Source organism: Sarcophilus harrisii, chromosome 5 (assembly GCF_902635505.1).
Source record: "Sarcophilus harrisii chromosome 5, mSarHar1.11, whole genome shotgun sequence".
Classification (NCBI taxonomy): Eukaryota; Metazoa; Chordata; class Mammalia; order Dasyuromorphia; family Dasyuridae; genus Sarcophilus; species Sarcophilus harrisii.
Window position 1 is genome coordinate 224,401,108 of NC_045430.1, and position 27,721 is coordinate 224,428,828.

The 27,721-nt window shown below is 37.5% G+C and overlaps 1 protein-coding gene across 22 annotated transcripts in view; it reads right to left on the reverse strand.

Moving 5' to 3' along the window:
• The window catches only part of SVIL (supervillin), a 254,897-nt gene that overhangs the window by 76,374 nt on the left and 150,802 nt on the right, over nucleotides 1–27,721 (reverse strand). For 15 of the 22 annotated variants that reach the window (XM_031939775.1, XM_031939772.1, XM_031939768.1 and 12 more), the window contains 3 exons: nucleotides 24,360–25,032; nucleotides 3,412–3,492; nucleotides 22–939 (listed from right to left, as the gene is read on the reverse strand). In XM_031939775.1, the coding sequence (XP_031795635.1) occupies nucleotides 22–939; nucleotides 3,412–3,492; nucleotides 24,360–25,032 (1,672 nt within the window). The remainder of the gene's footprint in view (nucleotides 1–21; nucleotides 940–3,411; nucleotides 3,493–24,359; nucleotides 25,033–27,721) is intronic. The other 7 variants (XM_031939779.1, XM_031939780.1, XM_031939785.1 and 4 more) reach the window with 2 other exon arrangements.

The window sequence follows — 27,721 nt, forward strand, 5'->3', positions numbered from 1 at the left end:
TATTTTTCAAACGTCACCTACAGTTCAGATTTCTTGTTGGCACTGACAGACTCCAGAAAGGCATTTCGGAGCTGGGCAACAGAGACCTTTGTGTTCACTGTGCCAACTTCTCCAGGCAGTACCTCATCTCCTGCATGCTGAAATGGCAGCTCTTTCTTTGAAACAGTTTCCATACATTTGAAGACTTCTGGTTTGGGGTCCCCGGTGTGATCAGAGAGCGATCGAGTGAGGAGTTTGTGTTTCATTGTGGACACTTCCTGCTTCTGATGTTTGGATGAAGCAGCCTCAGAAACAGGTCGATTTTGCACATACATCACTGTTTCGTTTCTTCCAATTTTCTCAGGGGGCTGGTACTGGGCTTCAGATAGTTGGGCTTGGCTCTCGAGGTTCTGCCAAGGTTCCAAGGCACTGGTTCTCTGCTTGCTTGTGATAACGGAGCTAACTGTTAGCCTCCTTTGGTTACTGCTTTCTGAAGAGTCTTCATCATTCTTCACCTGTTCTTGAGCCTCAGGGTAGATTTTCCTGATTTTCCCAAATGCTTCTGTTCTAAAGGTATCTTCCTTGGTGTCAGATTCATAGATATGAAGCTCAAGGTTCTCATCCCTTCCTCCCTCTGCTATGGCACTAGGTACGGGAAATTTTGTTAAGTCAGGAGCGGCTGGTTCCACCTGGGTGCTGCCACAGAAACTCTCTAGTTTTTCAGAGGCTACCAGCTTAGCAGTGTGAGTGTGACCAGCCGGCTGAATGTAGCCATGGATTGGCTGGCGGGTGGAACTGACCGGCTTGCTCATCACCCTGTCAAAAGCAGATGTTTCTGACTGCAGAGACATGCAATGGCCTGAAGTTGGCTGGTGTTTCCTCTGAGTGAAAGGATCTGAGGCAATTTCAGGGCTGCTGCGAGCACTTTCCTCCTTCACCAATTTCTCTCTAACTTTTACTCTTTAAGAAAGAAAAAGGGTGAAAACCGTAAAACACAGTCACTCTTGGAGGGAGAAAAAACATGCATCAATTGTGGACCATAAAGTTCAAGAAAACCAACCCAATATTTTATGCTTCTGAATTTGAAGACATAAAGGGTAAAAAACACAACAGGCTGAATCAAAGGAACCTATTAAACTTCCAAGTTATTATATACTTCACTCCAGTGACATGTTTCCCAATTTCCCAGTAACCCATGCAAAATATTTTGTTTTGTTTCTGAATCTTTATAACAAAAATCCAGAAGTGAGGGTCAACAATTCTAAGTGTAATTCCAGGGTGCAGAGATCAGCATGCCTTTAGACATGCATGGTCTTAGCATAGGTGTTAACCAACATTTTTATACCAACACAAACTTCAAATAAACAAAATCATTGTCATTTAGAAAAAGATCCTAAATTTCAGGACTATTTTCAGGACAAAACAGCAAAGAGGGAAAAACTAAATTGTCTTTGGGAACTGCTTTTGCATGAGCTAACTGTTCATATTTTTCAAAGGATGCATGCTAAGTTTTAATCATTTCTAAAATAGGGACATAAAAATTCCTCTTCTCCAATGGGAATTGAAGGCAATAAAAAGCACAAGCACTCAGAGCGTGAGAGCTGCCATTTTGGTTTTGAGTGAAAAAATGAGAAAGGAAAATGATTTAAAAGACTATTGCTATATGATGGCACTGGGTGAAGAGAGCTATCATCAACTCTGCCACTAAATAGCTGTATGATGGGTCTCTGTTTCCTTGTAGGAAAAAGGAAAGGTTTGACGAGAATCTCTCTGTAGAATACATACTTGTGGGTTCTGATAAACTAAGAGTAGGAAAGAGAGGTAGTGTGTTGTAGTGGCAGCAACAATTTAAATGTCAGGCTGAGACAATCAGACACTTAACCCAATTGTGACACTTGTTGCTGATCTTTAAAGAAGTAGAAAAAAAGTGGCATTACAGTTGGCAAGAAAAAAACTCAATTAAAACAATAACAATAACAACAATAACAAACCTTTTGAAATATACCACCAATTTCTATGTTTCAAAATCTACTGAGGGTATGGCTACAATTTCTTTTGTTGTTGTTGAGGCAATTGGGGTTAAGTGACTTGCCCAGGGTCACACAGCTAGGAAGTGTTAAATGTCTGAGACCAGATTTGAATTCTGATCGTCCTGACTTCAGGGCTGATGGTCTATCCACTGCACCACCTAGCAGCCCCTACAATTTCTGAAATCATTTAAATGACCTGGAACAGTACAAAACTATTTTCTAAAAGTTACTAAAATCACTTCAAGTCTATCCTTTGTTCAAATATTCTGCATTAAACCAGAAGGAACACATACACATATGCATACATATACATCTACAAATAGGTAGAAAACATGCTTAGTTGCTTGATATTGATTTATTTTTTAAATGAAGAATTGGGATGACAAGGGAAAAAGTAATTTTAAAAAACAAATGGAAGAATTCATCAATATCAAGATTAATGAGCAAGGCCACTTTCAATTGCAACACATATGTTAAAAAATAGATTTTGTCTCAATAACCTGATTTTCCCAGCTGTGATTTTTTTTTGGACACAGGATGTGAAATGCCCATGATTACAATGTGCCTCTTCATTTTTAAAAAGCAAAGGCACACACAAAAGGCTATTTATTCCCCAAAGCCTTGGAAACAAGCACGGTCAGCTATTATTTCCTCCTAGAAAAATAGGCAATGTTGGAGGTTTTCATATTCATAACATTTGTTAATCAAAAAATGGCTGCAATGGGGCTTAAACTTCCCAGTGGAATGTGTGCTTCTAATTAGGGATAATTTGGATGCTGTCACCAGACTAGAGCATAGAGATTGCTTGAAATTTTGTATATGGGAGCTTTGTCTTTCTTACTCCTTCTCCTAACTTAAAATGGAATGATAGTGGATTTTAAAAATCTGTTTTTCAAACCACACCTTGAATTTGTCATTTCGAAGAGCTACTGAAAACAAACTGTTAGTTTGAATGGCAGAGGAAATGCAAACAGGTTAAGTTTGGGGTAGACAAGATGAGAAACATTAGTTAGTCTCAAGGGAAAACAACAAGGAGGGGGAAAAACCATTTAAAATGGTATTTAGTTCTTCACTAAACATGCAAGTACTTTATTAAATATTAGAGGGAGAAGGAGAGGAGGAACAGAAAAGGAACAACAGAAATAAAAAAGGAGAGAGGGAAGGGGGAAGAGAGAGAAAGGGAAAGAGGAAAGAAGAGGAGAGAAGAAAGAGGAGAGAGGAGAAAAGAGAGAGAGGAGAGGAGAGAGAAAAGAAGGATCAAGCAGACTTTTATGGAATGACTTCTTGAAGCCATTTATTAAACACACACTTTTCTAGAGCACAGACATTGAAGAACAGGAAAATTATGGGTGAGAAGAACCAGAAGCAACAACTAATCACACAGTTTCAAACTGAGAGATACCTGGAAGGCCAGTTGATAAGTGAAGGTGTGTCTCCTTCTGAATCTTTCTGGAGAAACCACTCATGTTTGGGTTTCCCTAGGCTACCATATACAAAAAACAAAACTTCAGATCATTTTCTATTAACAATTTTGAAAAACAACACAAAGATTTAAAACTTAATTGCCCTCCTCCCAGACAAACAAATAACAGTCCATAGATTTCAGTGAAGAAGAGAATTCCTAATTTTTGAAAAAAGGAAGAACTTTTCAGCTGGGTTGGTGCTGACATCAGCAGGGATTCCTGAAATAGAATCATCAGTTCCTAATCCCTAACAGCAGATTTAAGGAGCAAACGTCTTTGTTCCACATACAAATAATTACAAGAACCCCCCAAAATTCTACTAGAGGCACTGCTTGCCATCAGACATTAGGTATATCCCGAATATTTTTATGGTTAGAAAGCAGAAATATTAGCTACAGATAAATATATCTGGAAACTTGCATTATTCATTTTGCCAAGTTGAATAGGCAAACATCAAACTACTTTACACATGAAAGAAGTATGACTAATTTCTAGAAAGTGAAAATGATATTAAAACAAGTGGCAGAAATCCATAAGGCCATTCATTATCTGCTATGGTAGATTCTTGAGAGATTTTTTTCGATCTATAGAATTTTGGTGCTGGAAGGACTATTAGTAATCATTTAATATGAGCTCCTCATTTTGCAGATGAGTAGATTTAAGTTGGGAGGGAGAATAAGTGACTTGACGAGAGTCACATAATTAGTTAGATGCAGAATAGGATTAAAATTCACATCAGTAGGTATCCCAGCTAATACTCTTTCTCCCACATTTATTTTCCACCAGAATACTTTTTTCATTTACAAGTGGAAAAAGGATTATAATTTTTTTTTTAGTTCTACAGAAAAAGACGAAGACTAATGGATGGAAGCCCAAAGAGACAGATTTTGGTTTGATGAAAAGAAAAACTTGGAAATGATTAGAAATAGGCAAAAGGGAATTATATAGACCCAGCAATCAGGAGCCTCTCCCTTCACTAGAGGTTTTTGTTTGTTTGTTTCTTTTTGTTGAGGCAATTGGGGTTAAGTAACTTGCCCAGAATCATACAGCTAGAAAGTGTTAAGTGTCTGCAACCAGATTCGAATTCAGGTTCTCCTGACTTCAGGACTGGTGCTCTATCTACCACACCATCCAGCTGCCCCTCACTAGAGGTTTTTAAGGAAAGACTGGATGACTATTTTGTCAGGTCTATTCAAGAAAAGATCCTTTTAAAGAACTGCTTGGACTGCTGAGGTCATTTCTAAATTCCCAACTCTAAGATGTTGGTTAGTTCTATAATAAGGTATCAAGAAGGCACAGCATGAGACTAAGTGGGAAATGGGGAGGGGTAAAAGAACTGCATACTTCACATTATACTCAATTCAATACCCCCTTTATTAAAGACCTACTATGTGCCAGGCCAGATCCTAGGGATGCAAAGGCAGGAAAGGAATGGTCTCTTCCCTCGAGGAGTCTCCCATGAATTTTCTACCTAATATGATTTAGTCTTTTAAAGAGAAAATACAGCCAAGATCTTGTCAGCAAACAAATAATCAGTATGATCTTAATCCCAGAGTTCCTAGGACTGCTTAAAATCACCTTATTCTAAAAGTCTGGATTAACAACACTTCCAAAAAACTGGTAGAGATTTAGAACAGTTGTTCCCAAAGTTAGCTTGTATAGTCCTGAAGATTATCTGTGGGCTGGTCCAAAATGCATGGGAAGGTGTCTGGGACATGGGAGGAGTCTATTTATTTTAACTGTCTCCATCACAAGGAACCAAACCAGTGTACCATGAAATGATGGAACTTGGCTAAGAGGCATCTCTTGACTCTAGACCAAAGGAGGTAAGTTTATAAAAGCCTGCAATATTTGAGCTCCACCCTTTCTCTCTCAATTCCTTAAATGACTATTCACTGAGAATCCACAATGCCATCCCTGAGTTACTGGTTATCCCTATGCCTGGAAGTAAATCTCTCCTCATTTCTGCCTCTCTGAACCCTTAGTCTCTACAATCCAAGCACCACCTTCAACAGAAAGCCATTCTTGATCTCAGCTATAAGTGGTTTCCTCTCTAATTCACCTTCTGTTTACTATATACATTATATATATATATATATATATATATATATATATATATATATATATATATATATATAGAGAGAGAGAGAGAGAGAGAGAGAGAGAGAGAGAGAGAGAGAGAGAGACAGACAGACAGACACAGACACAGACACTCAGGTGGGCATCCTGTCAAGCTTGGTTAGACTGCAAAGTTCCCAAATGCAGAAAACTTTTCCCCTTTTTAAAAAAATCTGGCACATAGTAGGCATTTAATAAATGCCTGTTGATTGAAAGATTGAACTTTGATTTGAAATACCACATCTATTGGGCTCACAGCTCAAAAAGGAGAGGATTAAGTAGGACAAGGATAGTTTTGGTGAAAGTGTTAATTCTACAGAGAAGTTGTCCTTGCTTTGATGGGTGGGAACCAATGGCATACTTTGGAGGTCCATGGTATTTTTGGCCCCAAGGAAGTGGCTAACAAACAACCCAAAAGAAACAGTGGGAAGGGGAAAATTCATAAGAAACAAACTATAGGCTGAATAAACCAAATAGTTTTGTATTTTCATCTGTCCCTTTGATCCTATGTAAGGCAAAACTCATTTTATTGTGCTTCACTTTATTGTACTCCATAGATAATGCTAAAAAAAAAAACAAAAACAAAACAAAAAACAACAATTGAAGATTTGTGGCAACCATGCATTTAGTACATCTATCAGCACCATTTTTCAAATAGCATATCCTCACAACATAGCTCTTTGTCACATTTTGGCAATTCTCACCCTATTTCAAACATCTTCACTCTTATTATATCTGTTTTGATGAGCTGTGACCAGTGATCTTTAATGTTACCATTATAATTAGTTTGGAATGCCACAAACCGTATCCATATTAAACAGAGAACTTAATTGACAAATGTGTGTGTATTGACTACTCAGTAATCAGCCGTTTCCCATTTTTCTCCCTCTTGTTGGACCTCCAAATTTCAAGACGTATATTATTGAAATTAGGACAATTAATAATCCTATAATGGCCTCTAAATGTTCAAGTGAAAAGAAAAGTCAATCAATGTGGCCAACTTGATTGCTGTTTTAGTTTAAGAAATTGCCACAGTCACCCCAACTTTCAGCAACCATCACTCTGATCACTCAGTACCCATGAACAGTGAAGCCAGACCCTCCATAAGCAAAAATATTACAGTTTACTGAAAGCTCAGATGACTAATGTTAGCATTTCTTAGCACTAGAGTACTTCTTAATTAAGGCATGTACACTGTTTTTTAGACATAATACTATTGCATATTCAATAGACAAGAGTATAGTGTAAGCATGATTTAATATGCTTTATATGCACTGGGAACCCAAAAATGTGTGTGACTTGCTTTATTGCTATATTTTCTTTATTGCAGTGGTCTGGAACTGTACCCAGAATATCTCCAAGGTATGACTGTATTTGAACACTGCATGGGAAATGCTGTCGATGCGCTAAGGCAAGAAGAAAACATTTTGGTTGGTCTACCTGATAGTCTTGCATTTTGCACAGAAAAGGGGATAATGCAAAATGTGTAATGCATTTAGCAGTCTTGTAGTCTACCTGCCATTTCAGGAAAATTACACGGCCTCCAGGATGAGGGATTTTTCCTTCCAAGTTCACAATTCATAAATTGTCAATTGTTTATAACTCTGGCCCTCCTATTGTGATCACTATATTACCACAGGAAAAAAAAAAAAGAACAGGGTGGAAGATGGGTGAACCTTAGCCCAGGCGCTAATTGTTGATTAAAACACTGCAAAACTCTTAATCTAGTGTCTAAAAAAGCATTAAGAAGTTCAAAAAGAAAGAACAATATCATTATCTAGTCTATCCTGACTATTCCCAAACACTTCTGAAATTCTAAGTCACACAAATGCCTTGGAATACACTCCCAGACTTTATATGTTCAAGATTAAGTCAGTCTTCCTTTCAGTCCCTAATACATATTTGCTTAAACTATGACACTGGGTTCCCCCTCACCACTTTAAAGGTTCAAAAAGAGAACTTTTCTCACACTTTTTTTTTGGACATCACAGAAGCACAACATTTGAAGAATTTTTGATCATTAGAAAGAAAAAGATGTCTTGGGGCCCTTCCAAAGATCTTCTATTGTTAAGATGAATGTTTTGATTTTTCATTTACAGTGGGCAAAAGCAATTGTCCCAGTTAAAATCCTTGGGAACTGGGTGAGGTCCATGTTGAATCTGCTTAGCTAGGTTTAAAAATTAAAACATGTCAAACTTTTATTTTCTTTCAATGGACCACACACAATCAAGCAATCTGTCCCAGATTTTTTTCCCCCAAAAGTCAAATTCAACCCTTCTCCCACTGAGAAAAGCCCAAAGTGGTCAATCTTTGAATGTTTACATTGGTAGAAAAGCCAAAGCTTCTTTTTGAAAGCTGATTAAAAGCATATCTTGGCTCCCAGGAATAGTAAATCAAAATACAGAACTGATCTGGCTAATTCACAGGCGCCTAAAAATTGGGGTATGCAATGGAAATTCTTGGTCAGGCTTTTCCCCAGAGCTACAGCCTGAGTATAACTACTTAGGGGTGGCCAAATTCACCTCCGAGATTCAGATGAAAGAATATTTATGTCATTTCATTAAAATAACAATTTTACTTTTGGAGCTTTGGGAAAGGATTTGGAGAAGTTATACATCAGGTGAGTTTCCAAACTTATAAGCAAAAAAATGGAAACTCCTGAATGGGAGACAGAAAGCTGAGGTGTAAAGCAATGAGAAAGGCAGTGTCTCCCTGGAAGTGACCAGTTCAGCATCAGATTAGATTCTGAGCTCTGTAGGGGACAATTGATGCTCAATTACAGAGTGGAGGTAACAAGGGCAAAATGGTCCATTACATTTTATTGAGTTTAAAGGATGCTCTCTCCTTAGCCAAACCAAAAAGAGTGGAAACATAGAAACCCAAAGGGACTTAAAAAGGGTGTTTGGGGCTGCTTAAGTTGTGAGATCACCCAGATTTCTTCCAGCCTCTTTTTGAAGTGTCTGATCAAGGAATTTCTGTCTTAGTGTTATAATCTGAAGTCCTTTAGGAGGATTAGAATTGGGAGTGAGAGAGGACGTGTGTCAAGGAATAAATATGTGAGAGAAAAAAGGACTGCTGGAGGGGAGGAGAGAGGGTGTGGGAGCAGTCCAGACCTCAGTCATGTTGACTCTGAAGACTTTCCAGAAGGCCTGGGTCATTCTTGGGTCACTTAGAGGTTTCAAGTTCTTTCAAATGAATTGGATTTCCACGTACTCTGCTGAGATCTTGACCATTATGGGAGCACCTTAGAAGCTATCAAAATTACCTCAGATAAGGTAATTCATGGGACTAGAATGGAGCCAGACAGGCCTTTAGGAGTGAGAACATAGCATATTAGTTCTATAACCCCACAATGCTTACTTCAACAGGGGCAGGATGCTCTGAGATCCAATAGTTAGTTATCTGAATCACATAATTACATAATTAAAATAATTATTGGATTACAGCAGGGATTCTGAGGGTGACGGTGTTTCTCGGAACAGGTAACTTAATGTCCTTGTTGAAGGGATTGTGAAAGGGAAAGCAAATAATTGGGAAGCTCCTGGGAAATACAAAAGCCAAATGTCCAAACATAACTCATATAATCATGGAAACATAGACATTGGGCTAAGAAAAACAAAAAAAGGCACATGCAAGGAATGAACAAAGAATTTCACAACTGATCCTCAAATTAGAATATCCATCTTTCTTATGCTGCCCACTTCCATAAATACTTATAGGAGGAAATGAACAAAAGTCAATTAAAGGCATATTAAAAAGGAGGCTTATTTCAGTGGAGCTCAAATCATATTAGAGTACCACAACAGATCATCATACTATTAAGCCTACCTAATTAACAGATAAGGAGAAAGACAAGGGTTATACTTACAAATTCTTTAAGAGCAAAGATCAGAGCTAAAATTTGCTTCTCCCCCCAGGGCCTAGTAGACTGGCAGGTAAATCAGGCAACAAGCACTTAATAGTGCTTATCATTTTGCCAGGTACTATGCTAGGCAAACGACACAGAAAAAAATGTACATATAAAATATATATAATATAAACAAGATACTCTTAAAGGTAAGGTGTGAATGATGGAGTTGGGAAGGGAGGGATTTTAGACACAGGAGATATTAAATAAATATTTATTGTGTTGTGTTGAATAATAATTTGTCATAGTTCAGACGTGAAGAGCTACCCAGAAACATCACCAAGTTGGATAAAATCCCTAAAATTTTTCCCCAGAAGGGGAACAATAGGAAATCTCAATTTAACAAAGTTTGAGAAGAATATAGGTAGTTATAGTCAGCCTACCTAGAGGAAGAAGGGAAAAAGGAGTGGAAAGAGTTTTCTTGTTTATTCATTTTCTCCCCTTGTTGCTTATTTTATGTATATATTCAGAAACAGCAAAATAGAAAAGTGATTTACAGATATATCACTACACTTATACTAGCAGGCATAGCATAGGGAAAAATAGGGAAAGGGAAATATTTGAATGGGTAGGACAAATTTTATTTAATTGCCCATCTGGCCTCTACCTTCCCTATCTGCAAAAGGAAGAATTTGGTTAAACATATTTCAAAAGACCCTTCTAGAACTAATATTCAATAGTTCTAGGAAACTAAAAAGAAACCTTCAATATAAATACAGTAACTCTGTAGAAGCCCATAGTTTTTACTTAACTTCCATAAAAAGAGAAAGAAAGGAAGGAAGCTCAGTCAGTATCACAGTCAAGAGGAACAGCAAGGTTTCTTAAGATTTATTTTATAATTGTCACTCAATTAACACTTTATATTTTTGACTCACACAAGGAATTATCTTTCTCCAAGTTATAGAAAATAGCTGTGCCCCCTGCTTGGCAGCTACATTAGCTATTAGGATGATTATTAGAGAACCACAAAACAACAGAAAAGGCATTAGTTTTTAGTGAGTGCTAGAGTAGCCTGGAGAATGACAACGAGCTTATCAAGTGATGCACAATAGAGGAAAGTGTAATAACAACTGCTTAGAAGGATGCTCTTGAAAGAAGCAATGTTCCAACAGTGAAGATCATTGTCTTAGACAATCTTAACTGATGAAAATAAACAGAGCATGCAGAATAATGAAATACTACAGGATCAATGAGTAAAGAAGAAGAAATTCTCCCTATCTAAGGTGCTCCTATCCCTTTCCTACCTTACCACGTTATAGGTCTCTAGCTTCCTTGGCTATGGTCCCATGCTTGCATGTCCTTCTTGTCTCCAACTTCCTCCTCCACTCCCTGTCCCCTTCTTAGTTTTTGGTGGAGTGGGAAGATGAGGTTTTACATTCTAGAATCCATCTCCACACTACTCTAACAAGATCATATTTTCAAAATCCTTTGCATAATGGCAGGTTTAGCCCAAAAGTCCATTCCACCAGGGGGAGAACTAGAGCAACAACTAAGAGCATCTTGGAGTGAAAACCAGAAAACATTGTGACAGTCTTCTTTGTTTCTATCCCCAGCTTCCAATTTTGGAAGCTTCAACAACCTACAGGATTCACCTAGAAAAGGAGCAAGATGAAATGAGTGCCAGATTTGGACTCAGAGGAATTTCTGTTCCAGTCTTGTCTCTGTTAGTACTTCTTGTATAATAATGGATAAATCCTTTCTGGGACTTCATTTAAAATGAAGATGTTAGATGAGGTGACTTAAGGTGAGATCTTTTCCAGACTTACATCTATGACCGTATAAGCTAAGAAAAGAGAAATCCTTTTATTTCTATTCCCCCATCCATGTTGGATTTCTTCCTTAAATTGGTTAGAGCTAGAAGTGTATTCTAGGTCTTTTAAACCACAGAGCTTCCTAAATTTTTTCCATTCACTACCCCTTTTCATCCAGTATTTTTTTTGCTGTGACCCTGAGTATATAGGCATATAAAACAAGTATACAAATCAAACATTTACTGATAACAAAATATAATATTGTGACCTTCATATTCAGGTATGAGACCCTATATAGGGTCATAACCTATAGTTTAAGAAGCTGGATTCCAGACCATGTGGCTAGCAGAAAACAGTCAGTCAATAAGCATTTATTAAATATCTGCTATGTGCCAGACCCTAGAAATCCTAGACTCATGCTCTTTCTTAGGAAGAGTAATGTTTCACTATTAAACTAGTACCTAAGGGGTAAGGAGAACTTTATTAATGAAGATGCCATTTCCTAATGAGCTTTAGTAGTTCTTTCATTACAAAGGAGCCATAAAAAAGTAATCAAGATATAGAAAAACAACAGAAGAGTCTTAAAGCTCTATTTCCCATTGTGTGTTTATAGTCACAAACAGCTATAGCTTCCTTGTACTTGGATTTTGTAGGGCAACTAGTTTCACGAAAAGAAAATGTACTTTTAAGATTTTGCAAAAGGAATATAACCTTTGTGGGACATGTGAACTGGCTTTTTATTCTGAAAATATGGTCATTTTATACAAGACCTTCAAGAAAGCAAGTCCTCAGAAGCAAAAGATTATTCCAGACTATTAAGAGTTTTATTTATTTATTTTTAATTGCACTCCATTGGCTCTTTCTCAAAGATGAAGAGTAGAATAGGACATTGATAATAGTTTATAGCTACAAAGCTGATTCATTTTACCTCTTCCCCTCCTAGTTTATCTTCATTGTACTACATGAAGAGACTGGGAGTGGAGAAATAATAAGGAATCTCTTCTAAGCCAGCACACAAATGTGGCTTCCACACAACTCAACAATTAGATATTCACAAACTCCCCTCTTAAAATTCAAACATCCCGTAGGAGGATTAAGTTTTCAGGTCATACCTAATATAAATTATTTTAATTCCCTATTTTAGAAATCTAGGAAATGCTTTTAAACTCATGTTTAAGATGAGATTTTGGAGTGAGGTGGTTGTGCATTAGAGTAAAGAACATTAAGCAACTAGGAAGAGAAGGAAAAGTATACCACAAGAGCATGGAAAGACAAAAAAGACAAATTTTTAACTTGGGTTCCAACTAGTTTTGGAAAATTACAAACTTTACTCCACTTCAATTTAGTTCTAAATTCCTCTTGGGAGGACAATAAGTAGAGAGAAAGAATTCAAGAAGGGGAAAAGAGAAGAACTTTCATTCATGCCTGTCACTTTTTTTCCCCTCTTTAATTTAATTGATAAGTATCAATTACTACAACACAATCAGTATTTGTGGGATTTCCTAGTTATGTTGGTAGGGAAATACCTAAACTGCAGAATGAGGAATGTCTATGAGTTGAGGCAACACAGCACAGGGGTGAATGAACTACTGAACTGTGAGATTTGGGATAATTTGAAAATAGTATAAAATAAACTTAGTAGAAAAGGTGATAGAAGAGGAAAGGGCTCTGTCCTAGGTCCTGTCCTGTCTTCATTTCACTTCACTCACTCATTTGGTGACTTTATCAGCTTCGATTGTGTTTAATGATCAATTCTATTCCAGTTCAAGTATCTCTCCTGAATTCCACATCGGTCACCCCCTACTTGTTGGTCATTTCAAATTCAAGATCCAATATTTAATTCAATCTCAATATGTCTAAAACAGGAATTCACATTTTCCCTGCCTCCTGTTAACCTCAATCTTCCCTCTCTTTCCAAATTTCCTATTTCTGACAAGGGAACTCCTGTCTTTCCATTCTTCCAAGTCTGAAAGATCTGTGTATTATCCTCCACTCCTCACTCTTCTTCAACCCACATATCTAATTCTGCTACCAAATCTTGAATTTTTTCCTTTGACATCATTCCCCAACAGCTCCCTTTCTCACTAATCTCACGGCCAAAATCCTGGTTTCAGGCCCTCATCCCCCTTTGCTTGAACTATTGCTTGAACCTTCCAATTGATTCTCTTAACCCAAGTCTCTCTCTACTCTATTTTATGTCCACATAGCTCCTACACCCATTTTCCTTAAGCTTAAATTTGACCATGTTACCACGGAGGGGAGAAAATACTTGATAATTTATTATTGTGGTTTGAACCTAGTTTTATGTGGCTAGAAATTGTCTATTCCAAAACCTTAGGTTCATGTTGTCCTCAGATATTCTCCAGGGAAACTGGAGTGTTTGTTTTAGGTCCAACCATCCAAATAATATTTTTTCTTGGGGCTCCCCAATAGCCTGTGTTTTGACTTTATCCAAATTTTATTGAATATTTACATTTACCTGTTGACATATATCAAGCAATTTTGCCTGGCAAATGCCCCTTTCGGGAAACTGCCTAAGTGCCAATGTACAGCAGTTCCCTTGTTTGAACTCTATATAATGTGAGCCAGCATAGATTCAAGCAGAGGAGCCACTCCTCCCTTTTTCCCCCCTGGCTCTAATTCTTCTGCTAAAGGATTTGATGAAAGTCTTCCTAAATTTTTTTCAGGCTTTGTGTTTTCTTCTTGACCAACAAACTTCATTTGTCACCAATTGTCAGGCAGCTCCAGTCATGATTACTTCATCACCTCTGGCTTGATTCACTCTGCATTTTTCTACTTTCTCCCTGCCCAAAGATACCTTCATTCTGAGATTTATCCTCAGAACTGATGAATCCCCAGCCCAGATGACCATTTCAGAAGGGGTTCAGAAGAGCCCCATGCTCATTGTTCCTTTGGTTTGACTTACTCTCTGTATTCCTCCACCTCTTCACCAGCAGTCTTGCCCCAGGGTGGAAACCATCTCCTTCTTCCTTCTTCTGCCCTTAACGTGTTGTCTTCGCCCTTTAAAATGTAACCTCTTTGAGAGAAGAGATTGTCTTGCTTACTTGCCTTTCCATCCACACTGTTTAGCACATAGAAAGGGTTTAATAGATGTCCCATCTATTTATTAACTCTACAATAAAAAATAAGTTCCTTTAGCAGACTTTTAAAAGCCTTTGCAACCTGACCCAGATCTACCTTTCTAGCCTCTTTATAATTAACTTCCCTTCCAATAAGCTCCAGTGCAGCCAAACTGGCCCTTTGACAGCTCCTCCCAGCTGACATTTTAGTGCCCTTCATCCTGTGCCTGGAATGCATTTCCTCACCTCAGACTCTTCTTCTAAGCCTTTACATGCATCAAGCACCAGTGCCTTGCTACATGAAGCTTTTCTTGTTCTCACCAATGACTGGTACCTGCCTCTCTAGTCAGAAGATTATGGGTCCTGGTGAGGTCCTTGAGAATAGGATAGGTACTTTATAAATACTTGACTGACTGGAAAGGGGAAGGAAAAGAAGGTGCCAAAAATAAATGTTATCTGGATTTGGCTTTGCTTCTAACTGTACCCGGGGGCCAAGGCAGCTGTCATTTAAAAATAAAATACACATGTGGTTTGTTGTCTCATAGCTGTAAATACCACTAAGTGAAGACTTATTTGGCTTAAAAGGTAAAGTCAAGTGGATGTGACCCACATTCTACTAGTATTGGAAGTATGAGAAAATGATTATTAAAGTACCCAACAATTCTAAAACCAGTTTCCATCCTGGGAGGTGGGGAGGGTTTCTCTTAAATCGCTTTATCCCACCCATTTTGATTACTTATAATAAGCATTTGGAACTTCCAGGAAGATGGAGGAACCAGAGTCCCTTTGAGTCCATATCTCATAGTATTAGGAAGGGCTTTGGAACAAATTGCAGCTCCATTCAGTTCCCTACCCACCATCTATTCTCCTCATCTGACCCCCGGAGCTGCTTGGCTTCTTGTGTAAAAGTTATAGCGATTACTGTAATTTATGTGAATTGACTATCATTTATGTCTAATTATAATGCTGCAAAATAGTGATTATATATTTCATTAAATATGTGTCAATGAGAGAGGAAGCATGGTGTTGGGCAGAAAGAGAGAGCTGGTCCCAGTCAAGAAGTTCATGCTGCCTCACACTTATTAGTTATGTGGCCCTGGAAAACTCACTCTTTTAGAATCTCAGGAAGCTCTCTAAAACAATAAATGTAAATCACAGGAAAAGTGCTAATCTGCATTGATAGATCCTGTTTCCCTAACCTCAAGCATCACTGGCAATTTCCTTAAAAGTTGTATTTGATAATGATGATCAACCATGAAAGACTTGGCTACTCTGATGATCCCAGAAATTCCAAAGAATTCATGATGCTTCCAGATTCAGAGACAGAGAAATGAGAAATTCTAAATAAAGACAGAAGCATACTTTCTTCACTGTCTTTTCTTGGAGAGTTTTGATGTGTTTTCTTTTATAAAATGGCTAATATGGGGGAGAGGAAGAGATTCCATTTGATAAAACAATAAATTCTGTTCATTAGCTTAGTCTTCTTATTCCAAAATTAAAATAATTAGGAGGATTTAAAATCAGAATTCCAACTCTAGACAGAGTGGACGCACCCCTCCAGTTTGAACAAATTGACTTTAATTAGAACTCATACGTCAGAGTTCATTCAATCAACAAATACTGCTTTCTATGAAGAACTGTGATTTGATTTTATCTTGGTACATCCAGTGTCTAACATAGCACCTTGCACTTACTTAATGGATGATTAATATTTAAATACTTCTTGATTATCTCAAAGGTTTTTTTAGCTTTAACATTGACAACTTCTGACTGCCATAGGTAATTGACCACTAGAGATTGCTTTGGAGGATATAAAGAATGGTTTCTTCCTTCATTTAAGTGCTTTCCAAAAAAAAAAAAAAAAATGGTATTGTTTAGAATGAATTTCTATGAAGAAGATAGCTAACAGGTTTTGTTCCAAACTCCTGGTAAATTCCTTTCTAGGTCATTTAAAATTTTAATTAGTCTCTCAATTCAGTCATCCTTCAAAGTCACTGAAGTACAGATTCTAAGAGGTAAAGCAATATTCATGGCACTTCACTTGGCTTTGCTTTGTGTTTTGACCCAAGGGAAATAGGAGATGCCACTTTTAGAAAAATTGTTACCTTTCCAACTAAATGTCACTACTCTCTGGCTCCCAGCCAATTTTCAACTTTTGAACTTTTCTAGGAAAATGACCATCTTTTAAATCACAGGAAGAACAGAGAAGTTTAAGAAAATAATTTTATGTACTAAATGATAGTGAGCCAACTGAAAATGGCATAAATGTTAATGCTGGAAAGGAATGTTCCTCTACTGGTCAAGTGGAAAAGGATGACTCTTATGCAAAAAAAAAAAAATAAATAAAATAAAATAAAAGATGGCTTTGTTCTTATTTAGTACAATGAACACAAATTGCTTGAGACACTAAATTTAGGATGAGTTCTTAGAGAAAAACTGCTGCTGCTCCCTAGCATTCACACAGTGTTTTTTAGTTTGTAAAGTGCTTTACCAATTTCATCTCATTTGATCCTCACCACAACCCTGAGAGATTAAGTTCCCTTATTTTACAACTCATTGACGAGAAAACTGGGTAGACATAGGTTAAGTTACTTGTTTAGGATCATGCTATAAATTAGCTAAGAATGAAATCTTCCATAATACAGGTTGTCCAACACTTTATCCATTTCTAGTAAAATGTAGTCAACCATGTTGATAGAATTAAGCATTATTATGAAGGGAAAAAAAAAGAGCCTACTGAAGAGAGCACTGGGATCAAGAAAACTGGTTTTGAATCCCTCTCTTCAGTCAATAAGCTATGTGTATTTAGACAAGTTCTTTTCACTTTCTAGAACTGTTTCCTCTTTTGTAAAATAGAAGAGTAAATTGATTTCAAAGAACCTTTAATTATTTTACAAATCTTTGACAGATAATTTAACTCTCTTGATTTGAAAATAGAAAGCACCTCCTAAATTATCATTTCTTAGCTGGCTATTTTCTTGTACTTCATGATCTCTACTCATCCTTCTGGAAGAAGTCAACCTTGAAACTCTTACTTCCTCAACTCCCTCTGGTCCCTTCCTCCCTCCTCCCAGATCCTATGCTAGTTTAAGTCAGGACAATCACCTCATTACTTTCCACCCAACTGATTTTCCTGAATTCATCATCTCCAGAATCTCATTTTCTTCCAAGATAAAATCAACTCTATAATTCACACCTTCTCAGATCATTTGCCACCTCAGTTATCAGACTTCATCTTGCCCTCTTTTCAGCTTCTTTTTATGTGTTGTCTTTCTCAGATTGTATGCTCCTTGAAGGCAGGGATTTTCAAGCCTTTCTTTGTATCCCCAGAACTTGGCTCAGTGCTAAATCTTTATTGACTCTCTCACTCTTGATTTCCATCACATGGTTGGGATAGGACTTTGTTCTCACTGAGAAGACCATGCTGTTAAGTGCTCTACAACAATGACAGATCATTGCCCTTCAGATTCTGTGTTTTGTTCCTGGGTCCACTGTGCAGAGCATTTATGAAGAGATAACTGATTATAACACTTAGGATACCTTTGAGTCAACATATTCAAATCTATTAACTATTACAAAAGTAGAATAGAATAAATTTTAGTACAATATTTTTAATTGTGTGAGTGATGAAACCCAATTATAAAATTAATTGGGTTCTTTGTGATAGGAAGCACTGATTAGTTTTCTCTTTTCTTATTGTATATATAATTAATATGGATGACTACTAACCTGGTGCTGCTTCTCTCACCAAGATTAAAATTTAATTTCCTAAAAATCTGTCTGATGGGAAAACTATTAAACAGGAAGACATTTCTGCATGTTGTCTGACTAACTTCATGTTTAAATATTAACTTCCTGCAGCTTATAAATGTTTTGAAATTCATGCTGACAAAGAAAATTTTGTATTTATATTTTTTCTCAGGATAGAAAAAAATATTTTATTGAGGGCATGAATGACTTAAAAAGGTATATTGATCAATGATAATGAGAGAAGAGAGAGCCTGTGTTTCATTGTTTATTTCCCTGGCCTGGAGGAAGACCATAAGAGTTTTGGAAAAATATGGCATGGAGAATTTATGGAAGGACAAGGGTGAGAATTGAAAAGAATGAAAGGATATTATATGTTGTAATCTGCACTGTGAAAAGGAAATGATTCATGCTGATGAGACCAGAAATTGGTTACCCCTTCCCCCTCCCCCCAAAAAAATCACAGTCTGAGTCGGAATATTTTAGACTTTATAGGAAGTTATTTTTGTAGGAAGATATTTAATTTAGAGAAACAGGAATGGCAGATAAGGATCATGTTAAAAAGAAAATGAACTTGGGGGAACAACTTTCAATGTTCAGAAAAGAAAATTGATCATAAAACCAAAAGAAAAGTGTTCTTCGAGAAAAATAGGGCAAAAACAAGAGAAGCAGTTTCTAAAGGGCAGAGGTGAGAGGTTCTCCAACAGTAACAAACATCAAAAGGTAGGCTTCCCCAAGGACACTTGGTCAAGTCAACAGAATAGTTGAGCAAGAAGACAATCCATTCAACTTCTGCCTAAATACCCCATTTATAACTAACACTGTTAACATTATTTCCTCTTCTATAGGGCCAACTCCACTGTAGACATATGGCAGCCTTCTAATAATTCAGTCCTTATGTAGTGCCAGGAGAAAAAAAAAACACCTAAATATTTGAAATCATGAGCCTGAATTAGAAGTAGTTGTGGTCTCATTGTTGGGTCTGTATTGTAGATTATGTGTCCATGGACTTCACATGCCCAGCAGGTCAGATTTTAAATGTGGGAAAACATAAACATATACACATAACATGCATGTATACAAGCACACACATTTTTACTGATACTCTGCATGTGGACATGTCTATATTTGTATAGACAGTCCTTCAGATGAAATAAACACATTATATGTGTGTGTGTGTGTGTGTGTGTGTATATATATATATATATGAATACTCATACATATTTGTGGAGTTTGTGGAGTCATCTGGTAATGATAGATAAGAGAGCTTGGCTTGGAGTCAGAAAGAACTGCATTCAGATCTCACCTCAAGTGACTCTGAATTCTCCTATTTACTAATTTACCAAGGTCATAGTCTCAGAGATGTGTAATAAGCACTTCATAAATGCTTCATTGGTCACAGATCTAGACCTCAAAGGGACCTCAGTGGCCACTGAATCCAAACCCCTAATTTTGCAAACAATGAAGCTGAGACCTGTGACCTGTTTAAGGTCATCTGGGTGATTGTGATGGGTGTGGCGAATGGCAATTTGGTGAAAAGACAGATCTATCTCATATTCTTGCATGTATATGTATGTTTATACATGTGCCCATATATAATCTGTACTACAACATATGACTGAATGCTAAATCACTTGGCGAACAAATCTTCAATATGTCCTGCAGACAGCTTTTATGACAAAAACAATGGCCTATTCCAGTTCTTACTTAAGAAATAGAATTGCTTGGGCAACAGATAGTGAATTTTTTACAGAACATACACTGTTTTAGTATATAACCATGAACGTGAAATGAAAACTCTGTCAGATATTCAACTATGAATGAATATAAAAGTTCATCTTATGATATCCCAAGAATTTCATTCTCAGGAAAGATTTTCATTTTTGTTATATAACCCTTCCTCCTGCTTTCCCTCCTACACCTCTGCGTACTTCAGAAAATGCATTATATGTTTAGCTTAGTAATTATAGATATTTTAATGCAAATCTGACAGTAAAATAATGCCCAGGGAAGACTCGCAGTCTCGAATTGAGTGGCGTGGCTATGTTCCATATGAAGACTAAGGCTGGGGGTGAAAGCTAGTGAATGACAGAATGTCCCCCTAGGAATTGGCTTCTTAGGAATACTTGTAAAACTAACATGAAGTTAGTTAGCACAGAAGTTCACTGTCCTTCCAGAAAGGTAGGTAAGACAAATCCAAACCTGTGGATACTTACAGGAAGGGGAAGTTATTTCATCAAGTGTTATTTTAGTATTTTTAGATTATTTTTTGGCAGCTCTGATGTACTTTTGCTTTCCCTTTCTCTTTCTCTCTGATGGGTTGCTCTCAGGTGGGTTTTAGGATCTATCATCCCTAAAAGTTGTGGGGAAACTTCTTTGTGCTTGCAAACCAAAAGTAAAAACTAACAACAATAGCTAGCATGTATATGGCAGTTTAGATTTGTAAACTAAAGATTTATTTACTTATTAACTTATTTGATCCTCATTTGACCTAAACAATATCAGAATTACTTCCTAAGCCAGATAAACATTTCCCTAAATGATGCTATTTAGTTCAACAAGTTCATACTCATGGTTAGACATAAGTTCAAAGTTAATATTTTATTTAATTTATTACAGTGACTCTGAATTTCTCTCCTTATTGTATTATTTTATTCTTCATTTCTACAATATGTTTCCCAGGTTATAAAATGTTCTTTAAGACTTCAACCAGGAGCATTAGACTCACTGGCTCCACATGGGAGAGGACCCTTGAAATTGGCTACTCTGTCAAGTTACATAATTAGAATTTATGACTCTAAGATTTCTTGGCTCTAGATAAAGGGCATCCACAGTAGGATATAAATGTATTTTTATATCTGTTTTTTAGAACTGAACAAGCATACAATATAAAATTACTCTCAATTTATCTGCTGTCATAGGCTGGTCATCCTCTTGTATATAAATAATTCTGGTAGGGAATTTCCCTCGTTATAAATGTAATGTCTTTGTTTTTCTTTATCTGCAAATAACAGAACTGTAGAACTTGAAGGTACTGTGAGATCAAGACTTCTGCCTCTTCAGCAGCACTTTTGAAATGACTTCTTATACCAGGTCATGTTCAAGTAATTTCTAAAATCAGCGTGTCTAGAGTCAATGACGTTGAAAAGAGACATATTTACTAATTTTTCTTGGTTCCAGAAAATCTTTTATCTAATAGAGGAATTTGAAATGCTTTACGAATTAACAGTTTGGTTCTGTTACTAATCTGAACAAGCTGGAAACACTCCCATCCTCTCCTCCCCTTTTAAAGGGGTGCAAGTTATCAAACATTTTTCAGAGACTTATAGAAAAGGTTTTAAGATGAAGAATGTGTTTTACTGTCCTCTGCTTGTTGCATTAAAAAATATTCTTCATCACAAGGACCACATGTAGTGAACTAGATGACACTCAAAAAGGAAAAAAAAATTCTAAAAATTCAGCACTGTCATATGATGAAAACCCTTTGCAGTGAAAACTCAGTCCACAGAAATTAGACCTCATTTGTTCTTCAAAGGTTAAAGGCAACATGGAGTATCTTTGAATGAGTCACACAGAGACAGTGAGATTCCAACACTGTGACTTATAGCAGTCATGTGATCTGGAGTTAATCCCTTTACCTGTCAAGAATTCTAAGATTTCAAGTCACAGAACCAGGGATATTTTTTGACACCAGGATTTAATAATAGTAAACATTTATAGGATGCTTCTTATGTCCCAGATTCTGTACTAAGCGCACTGCAATTATTATCTCACTTGATCAGTTTTTCCTCATTTTGCAAACTGAACTGGAAAAGGAAATCCATTCTAATGTCTTGCTAAGAGAACCCCAAATCGGGCCACAAAGAGTGGAACCTGACTGGAAAACAACTGAATATAACCTAAGAGCATCATCTCCAGTCTTTTCTGCTGAGACAAATTCTATAATCCATTTCCCTCTATCATGTAATGTGACATGTGAAGAATCTGCTTTGCTAGACAATAAGACAATAACTAGACCAAGAACATTTTTTCCCCCCATCTCTGTGAGGTAATGCAAATTTCCCATGGAAAGACTAATCCTTTACTGGAAAATATGTAATACGACAATTTTGCTTTATATAGAACTCCTAGTACTTAAAATTTAATGGGCTAAGCAAAAATCTCACTAAAACTCCAACCTGATTCTTCAGTTTTTTTCTGTTAGAATAGCAAACAAGGGATGAAGGACATGTATCTAACTCGGTAAACTTCATTTCTGACTACCACGGTGTCTTTGGCATGTTTTGTTGCCAATTGGGGAGCGCCTCAAACATGCTGTAGCATTCTATCTGTGCCGGGATCAGTTTGACTCCTTACCGCCTGGTCTTGGAAGCTACTACACAGATGAAATGAAAAATATACCTTAGAAAAACTTAATAGCTAATTATATCATATCTTGAAAGAGGATGATTAAATAAATAAGCTTTAAATACACTCACCACTCATTCAAGAAACTCTCATCTTCAATGAAAAATAAAACCGGAAATCCACAGTATTTCTAGGCTAAAATTTTTATTTTACGGCCAGTTTTCCTATACTACCTCCTGGGTCTCTGTTTTAGCCGATTTCACAAGAAATGACTGTACTTGTTGCTTTCCCTCTTCCCTCCTTCCCTCCATAATAGGTTTTTCAATCAGGGACCACCAAAGGAAATGCTCTCCATTCCATGAGGTCCTAGTGGACCCTCATTAACATCATCATGCAATTTCTTTTTCCTCATTCACCATATCCCAGCACAAACTATTTAAATGCCAAGCCTTCTGTTTTGAGTGAGTGTGTGTGTGTGTGTGTGTTAAAAACACAGATGAGAAAAGCAAAACAAATAGCATGTGTCAAGAAATACTGTTGGAATAACAAAAGCAAGGAAAATCTTGGAAACTGAAAAAACAGAACCTGCTAAAAAGGAAATCTGAGAATACCAGAGTCCAATAATGAAACTTATTCCAGTTACTATTGGACTACTAAAAAAGCTGCATTTCCCCAAATGTATTTTGTCTTTCAGAATGTTCCAATTAAGGTGGGTTTGTATACTGCATCTCCAAGTCACAGAAATAAAAACTTGGAACTTTAGGACCTCTTCATGACTCTCACAGGATTTCTCTGCTACAACTGTTGATTTTAAAGATGCCGAGAATGAAGAATGGCATTATAAAAGACAATGACTACTATAAAAATATAACAACTCCATCTGCCTAGTTTGAGTGTGTGCAGACACACAACTGTGTTCCCACTCAGTTGGCTCCTTTTGTCACCTGACTCATTAGTACACTGATTGGCTCTAGATCACAAGTGTTCCTTTACATTGAGGTTTGTTTATGTGGGAGATAGGAGGAAGATGGAAACAAGGGAACAGATACCCATCATGAAGTAATCTGCGCAGCTTCAAGGACAGATGTGGGCAGGAGCTGATCTTTACCAGTTATGGAAAAGGAGTTGCTTCAGTCGCTTCTCTAGGGTAATTAGAATTCTTCCATTGGCCTGCTAGTAGATGGTCCAATCCTGTAGGGAATCTAAACTGCACCCTTTCCACAGAAGACCAAACCTTCTTCAATAAAGCAATCTCTAATTTCTTTGTGCTGGGTGACTCCTTCCCCCACGCAGATCCTAACCCTTTAAAGATTTTTTGGATCGACTTAGAGAATCACCATAGCAGAAAACCTGGTTATGAGTCTAAGCTTGTCTTTGGAAAACAAACATCACTGGGCTTATATTTAGAAAACCTATTATCACCATCCATACCCACAAGGAGATATAAGAATAAGATATAGTCTAAATTACAAAAATCTAAGATCAAAGATTTTGTTGTTGTTTTGGTGGACATGAGAAAAGAAACCTGAAATCTTACTTCTGACTTACATGAGAATGGTTAGAGTAATAAGATATCCTCTTCTTACAAGTCCTAGGAAAAATCAAATACTTACAATCCCCTTCTCTCCCCTTCAAAAAGGGGGAGAGAATTTAAGAAAGGAAACTTTAGAAAAAGTGATATTGTTTGAAGTAGGGTCCATAATGAGACATTCTTCTAAAGGCTCTTTTTCAAACCTATTTCCTCATTATTTCAGAATAAAAGGTAATACTTCTCTTTCCCCACATTGAGATTTTTCTAGTACACAGTGATACTATTTTAAAAAAACAGCCTTTCTTATTATCAATGAACAAATTCTTGTATCAAAAGACAAAGAAGAAACACTAATCAAATCCTATTAAAGAAGTAGCTGTTGTAAGACATGGAGTTGTGTGCTTACCTCGGTCTGGAATCACCGTGTAATGATGAGTCAGTAAGTGAATGACTTGGTGATGCTGGCTGCTTAGGTGAAGAAAGGGATACTCTGCGGGTCTGCTTGGGAGACCTTGGCACGTCACTGAATGAGGATTCTCGTCCAGAAAAGGAAAAGGAGGGGGAAGCATCAGCTGCAGGTGGCAAGTCATGGATCTGGCCAATTGCACTCAATTCTTGGGCTCTTCTGTGGTTTTCCACATTCAACAGTGCCTCCTTATCAATAACACCATCACTCCCATGAAAGCCATAGTCCTTGGATTCAGCTGTGGTGCTCCTGGGCTCCACAGTCTCAGTCCTAGAATAATGATAAGTCAAGTCTTTGCTCTCCTCCTCCTGCTTCTCACTTTTACCTCCCCTCCTCTCGACATCATGATCCTTTCTGGTCTTAGTATAACGCGACAGATATTCAGAGTCTGCATCGGAATCTAGAGTCAGCCCATATTTTTCAGCAAGCTGTCTCCTCCTTTCAGCCTTATATCTGGCTATTCTCTCAGCTTTGGAGTCCAGTCCCTGGGTGTCCATCATCACTGGGCTGTAGGATGACTCTGTATTGAGGGTGGAAGTTTCTATGCAATATCGGGATCGAGGTTGCTTCTCAACAGAAGAATCTGAAGTTTCCTCCTCTTCATTAGATCGACCTATAAGATTGACACATAACATAAAAATGATAAAAAATTCATGGGCAAAAGGCTATTAGAAAATTACTATATACAAGTAAAGACTCCAGTGGATCAAAACTATGATGTGTGTGAAAGAACACTGAAGCTGATTAGAATCCTACTTCTGTGTTCTTGAGACCATCACTTCATGTGTCTGTACCTCAGTTTCCTTAATTGTAAAATGAGGGGATTGGAACACATGACCTCAAAGATCTCTTTAAGTCCTAAATCCTACCTATCTCATTTTGGTTTCCATGTACCACTCCAAAAGTACAAACTCCTGAAAGGTTTCTTGCACCTAGAAATAGGCTGAATGGGGTCATGGAAAAAGAGCTGGATATGAAGCCAGGAAAAACTGAGACCTGAATCCTACCCCCGAACTCATTAGTTGGGTGACTTATGGAGACAAAGGATTTCATTTTTCTAAGCCTCAGTTTCCTCCTCTAGGAAACAAGATCAACAACATCTGGAGATCCAACCTTGGAGGGTTTTTGGAAGGACCAAATGAGAACATACATGTGAAATGGTAAGAAAATGTTCAAGTGCCACATAATTGCCAGTTATCTTCTTTCCCATCATTACATATGCATTACAAGTTCAGTGGGGATGCTTTCAGGATAATGGTCAGGATTTCAAAGAAGAGAAAAGAATGAGCTCATGCTCCTGGCACATTTCTATCCTCTCCAGATCCTCACCCCCTCACTCCTATATCCTGATTTACAACTCATGAAGAGATCAAGGAGATTTTAAAGAGGGAGGCAGACGTGAAGAAAAATAAAAACATGTGACTCATGGCAATAGGGAAGGAAGATTTGGCAAGATGTTTCACCATTTAAATGTTTAGTAAACATTAAAATGTAGTAGACATTAAAAGTCTACTACATACAATGTCTGTGGGTAACTGCTTGAATATTCTAGTCAAAAGAGAGAAAATGAGGTTTTATTTTTGAGTAAAATTTCTATTCTGAATCAACAAATTAATTTCTTTTTAGAATTTTTAATTCAAATGTCTTTATTTTTTATAACACTAAGAATAAAATTTTTTAAGTGACATATCTGGGGCAACTAGGTGGTACAAGGGATAGGACATCAGCCTCAAAGTCAGGAATTCAAATGTGGCCTAATACTTACCAACTGTGTGATCCTGATGGGAAAGAGAAAGGGAGGGAAAGAAGGAAAGAGGGAAGAAAAGAAAGAGGGAAGGAAGAAAGGAAAGAGGAAAGAAAGGAAGGAAGGAAAGAGGGAATGAAGAAAGGGAGGAAGAAGAAAAGCAAGAAGGGAGGGAGGAAAGGAGGGAGGAAAGCAGGAAGGGAGGGAGGGAGGAAGGGAGGAAAGCAGGAAGGGAGGGAGGGAAGGAAGGAAGGAAGGGAGGGAGGGAGGGGAGGAAAGCAGGAAGGGAGGGAGGGAAGGAAGAGAGGGAAGGAAGGGAGGGAGGGATGAAAGGAAGGAAGGGAGGGAGGGAAGGAAGGAAGGAAGGGAAGGGAAGGAAGGGAAGGAGGGATGGAAGGAAGGAAGGGAGGGAGGGAAGGAAGGAAGGAAGAGAAGGAAGGAAGGGAGGGATGGAAGGAAGGGAGGAAGGGAGGGAGGGATGGAAGGAAGGGAGGGAAGGATGGAAGGAAGGAAGGATAAGAGAAGGGAAAGAGAAGGAAGAGAAGGAAAGGGGAAGGAAGGAAAAGGAAAAAGGAAAAAGGAAAAAAGTAAAAAAAAGGAAATCTTTCATTTTATTTATAAGAGAGACCCTCAGACCTCCCTCTGAGTTCCACAGATTCTAAGGTTACAGAATTCCTAATCCACAATAGATCAGAAGCTTCCAGAAACAGCAAGAAAAACTAGAGCTGTAAAATATGTGAGGGAAGAAAAAAGAGAAAAGAAGCTCCAAGCTTATAAAAAGCAGATTCCCCAGGTGGCAGTCTGAAGGCAATTAGCTGTCCAGTCCCCAGCCACATTCCCTTAGCAGAAGGGGATTAGAGAAGGAAGGTCATGTTTGTGACTTAGTGTGGTACAGTAGATGGAGAACTGGATGAATCAATCCTGGCTCTGCACTAATTAGCTATAGAAATATAGGCAAATCATGTGAAAGTAGGAGAAGGAGGTGAGTTTGAAACATGATTTCTAAGGACCTTTCCACCCCTCTGTGCTGAAAAGCTGGTCACTCTATTATGGAAAGGACAGTACCTGGTGTCCATAAGGATGGCATGAGTCACTAAGAAAGTTCAGCATCATCAAATGAAGAAGTTATAAAAGAAATTAGGGGAAAGAGTGTCAAACATGGAGTCTTGGGTTCTGAGTTTGAATCCCTATGTCAGCCTGGCTTTAATCATTTCTATGCTTCTTTTTCCCTATGTGATCTTAGATCAGTTACTTAAGCTTTAGTTTCTTCTTCTATTCAATGAAGACATTAAATTAGGGAACCCATGAGTTTTCTTTTAAGTCACAGGATCACCTTAGAGGCCATATCATCCAACCCCCTCATTTTACTGATGGATAATGTGTCTAGTCTGAGTGTCTTAACTCCAAATATTTTCCCCTTATAACTGATCCTATGATATCTCTTAGTTTATTTAAAAATGGGTAAAAAAGATTTTTTTTAAACATTTTGTTAGCTAAAGGGGGTGAGCTATATTTGCCTTGGAAGCATATTTAAAATAAAGCACCTCATTCCTTAATA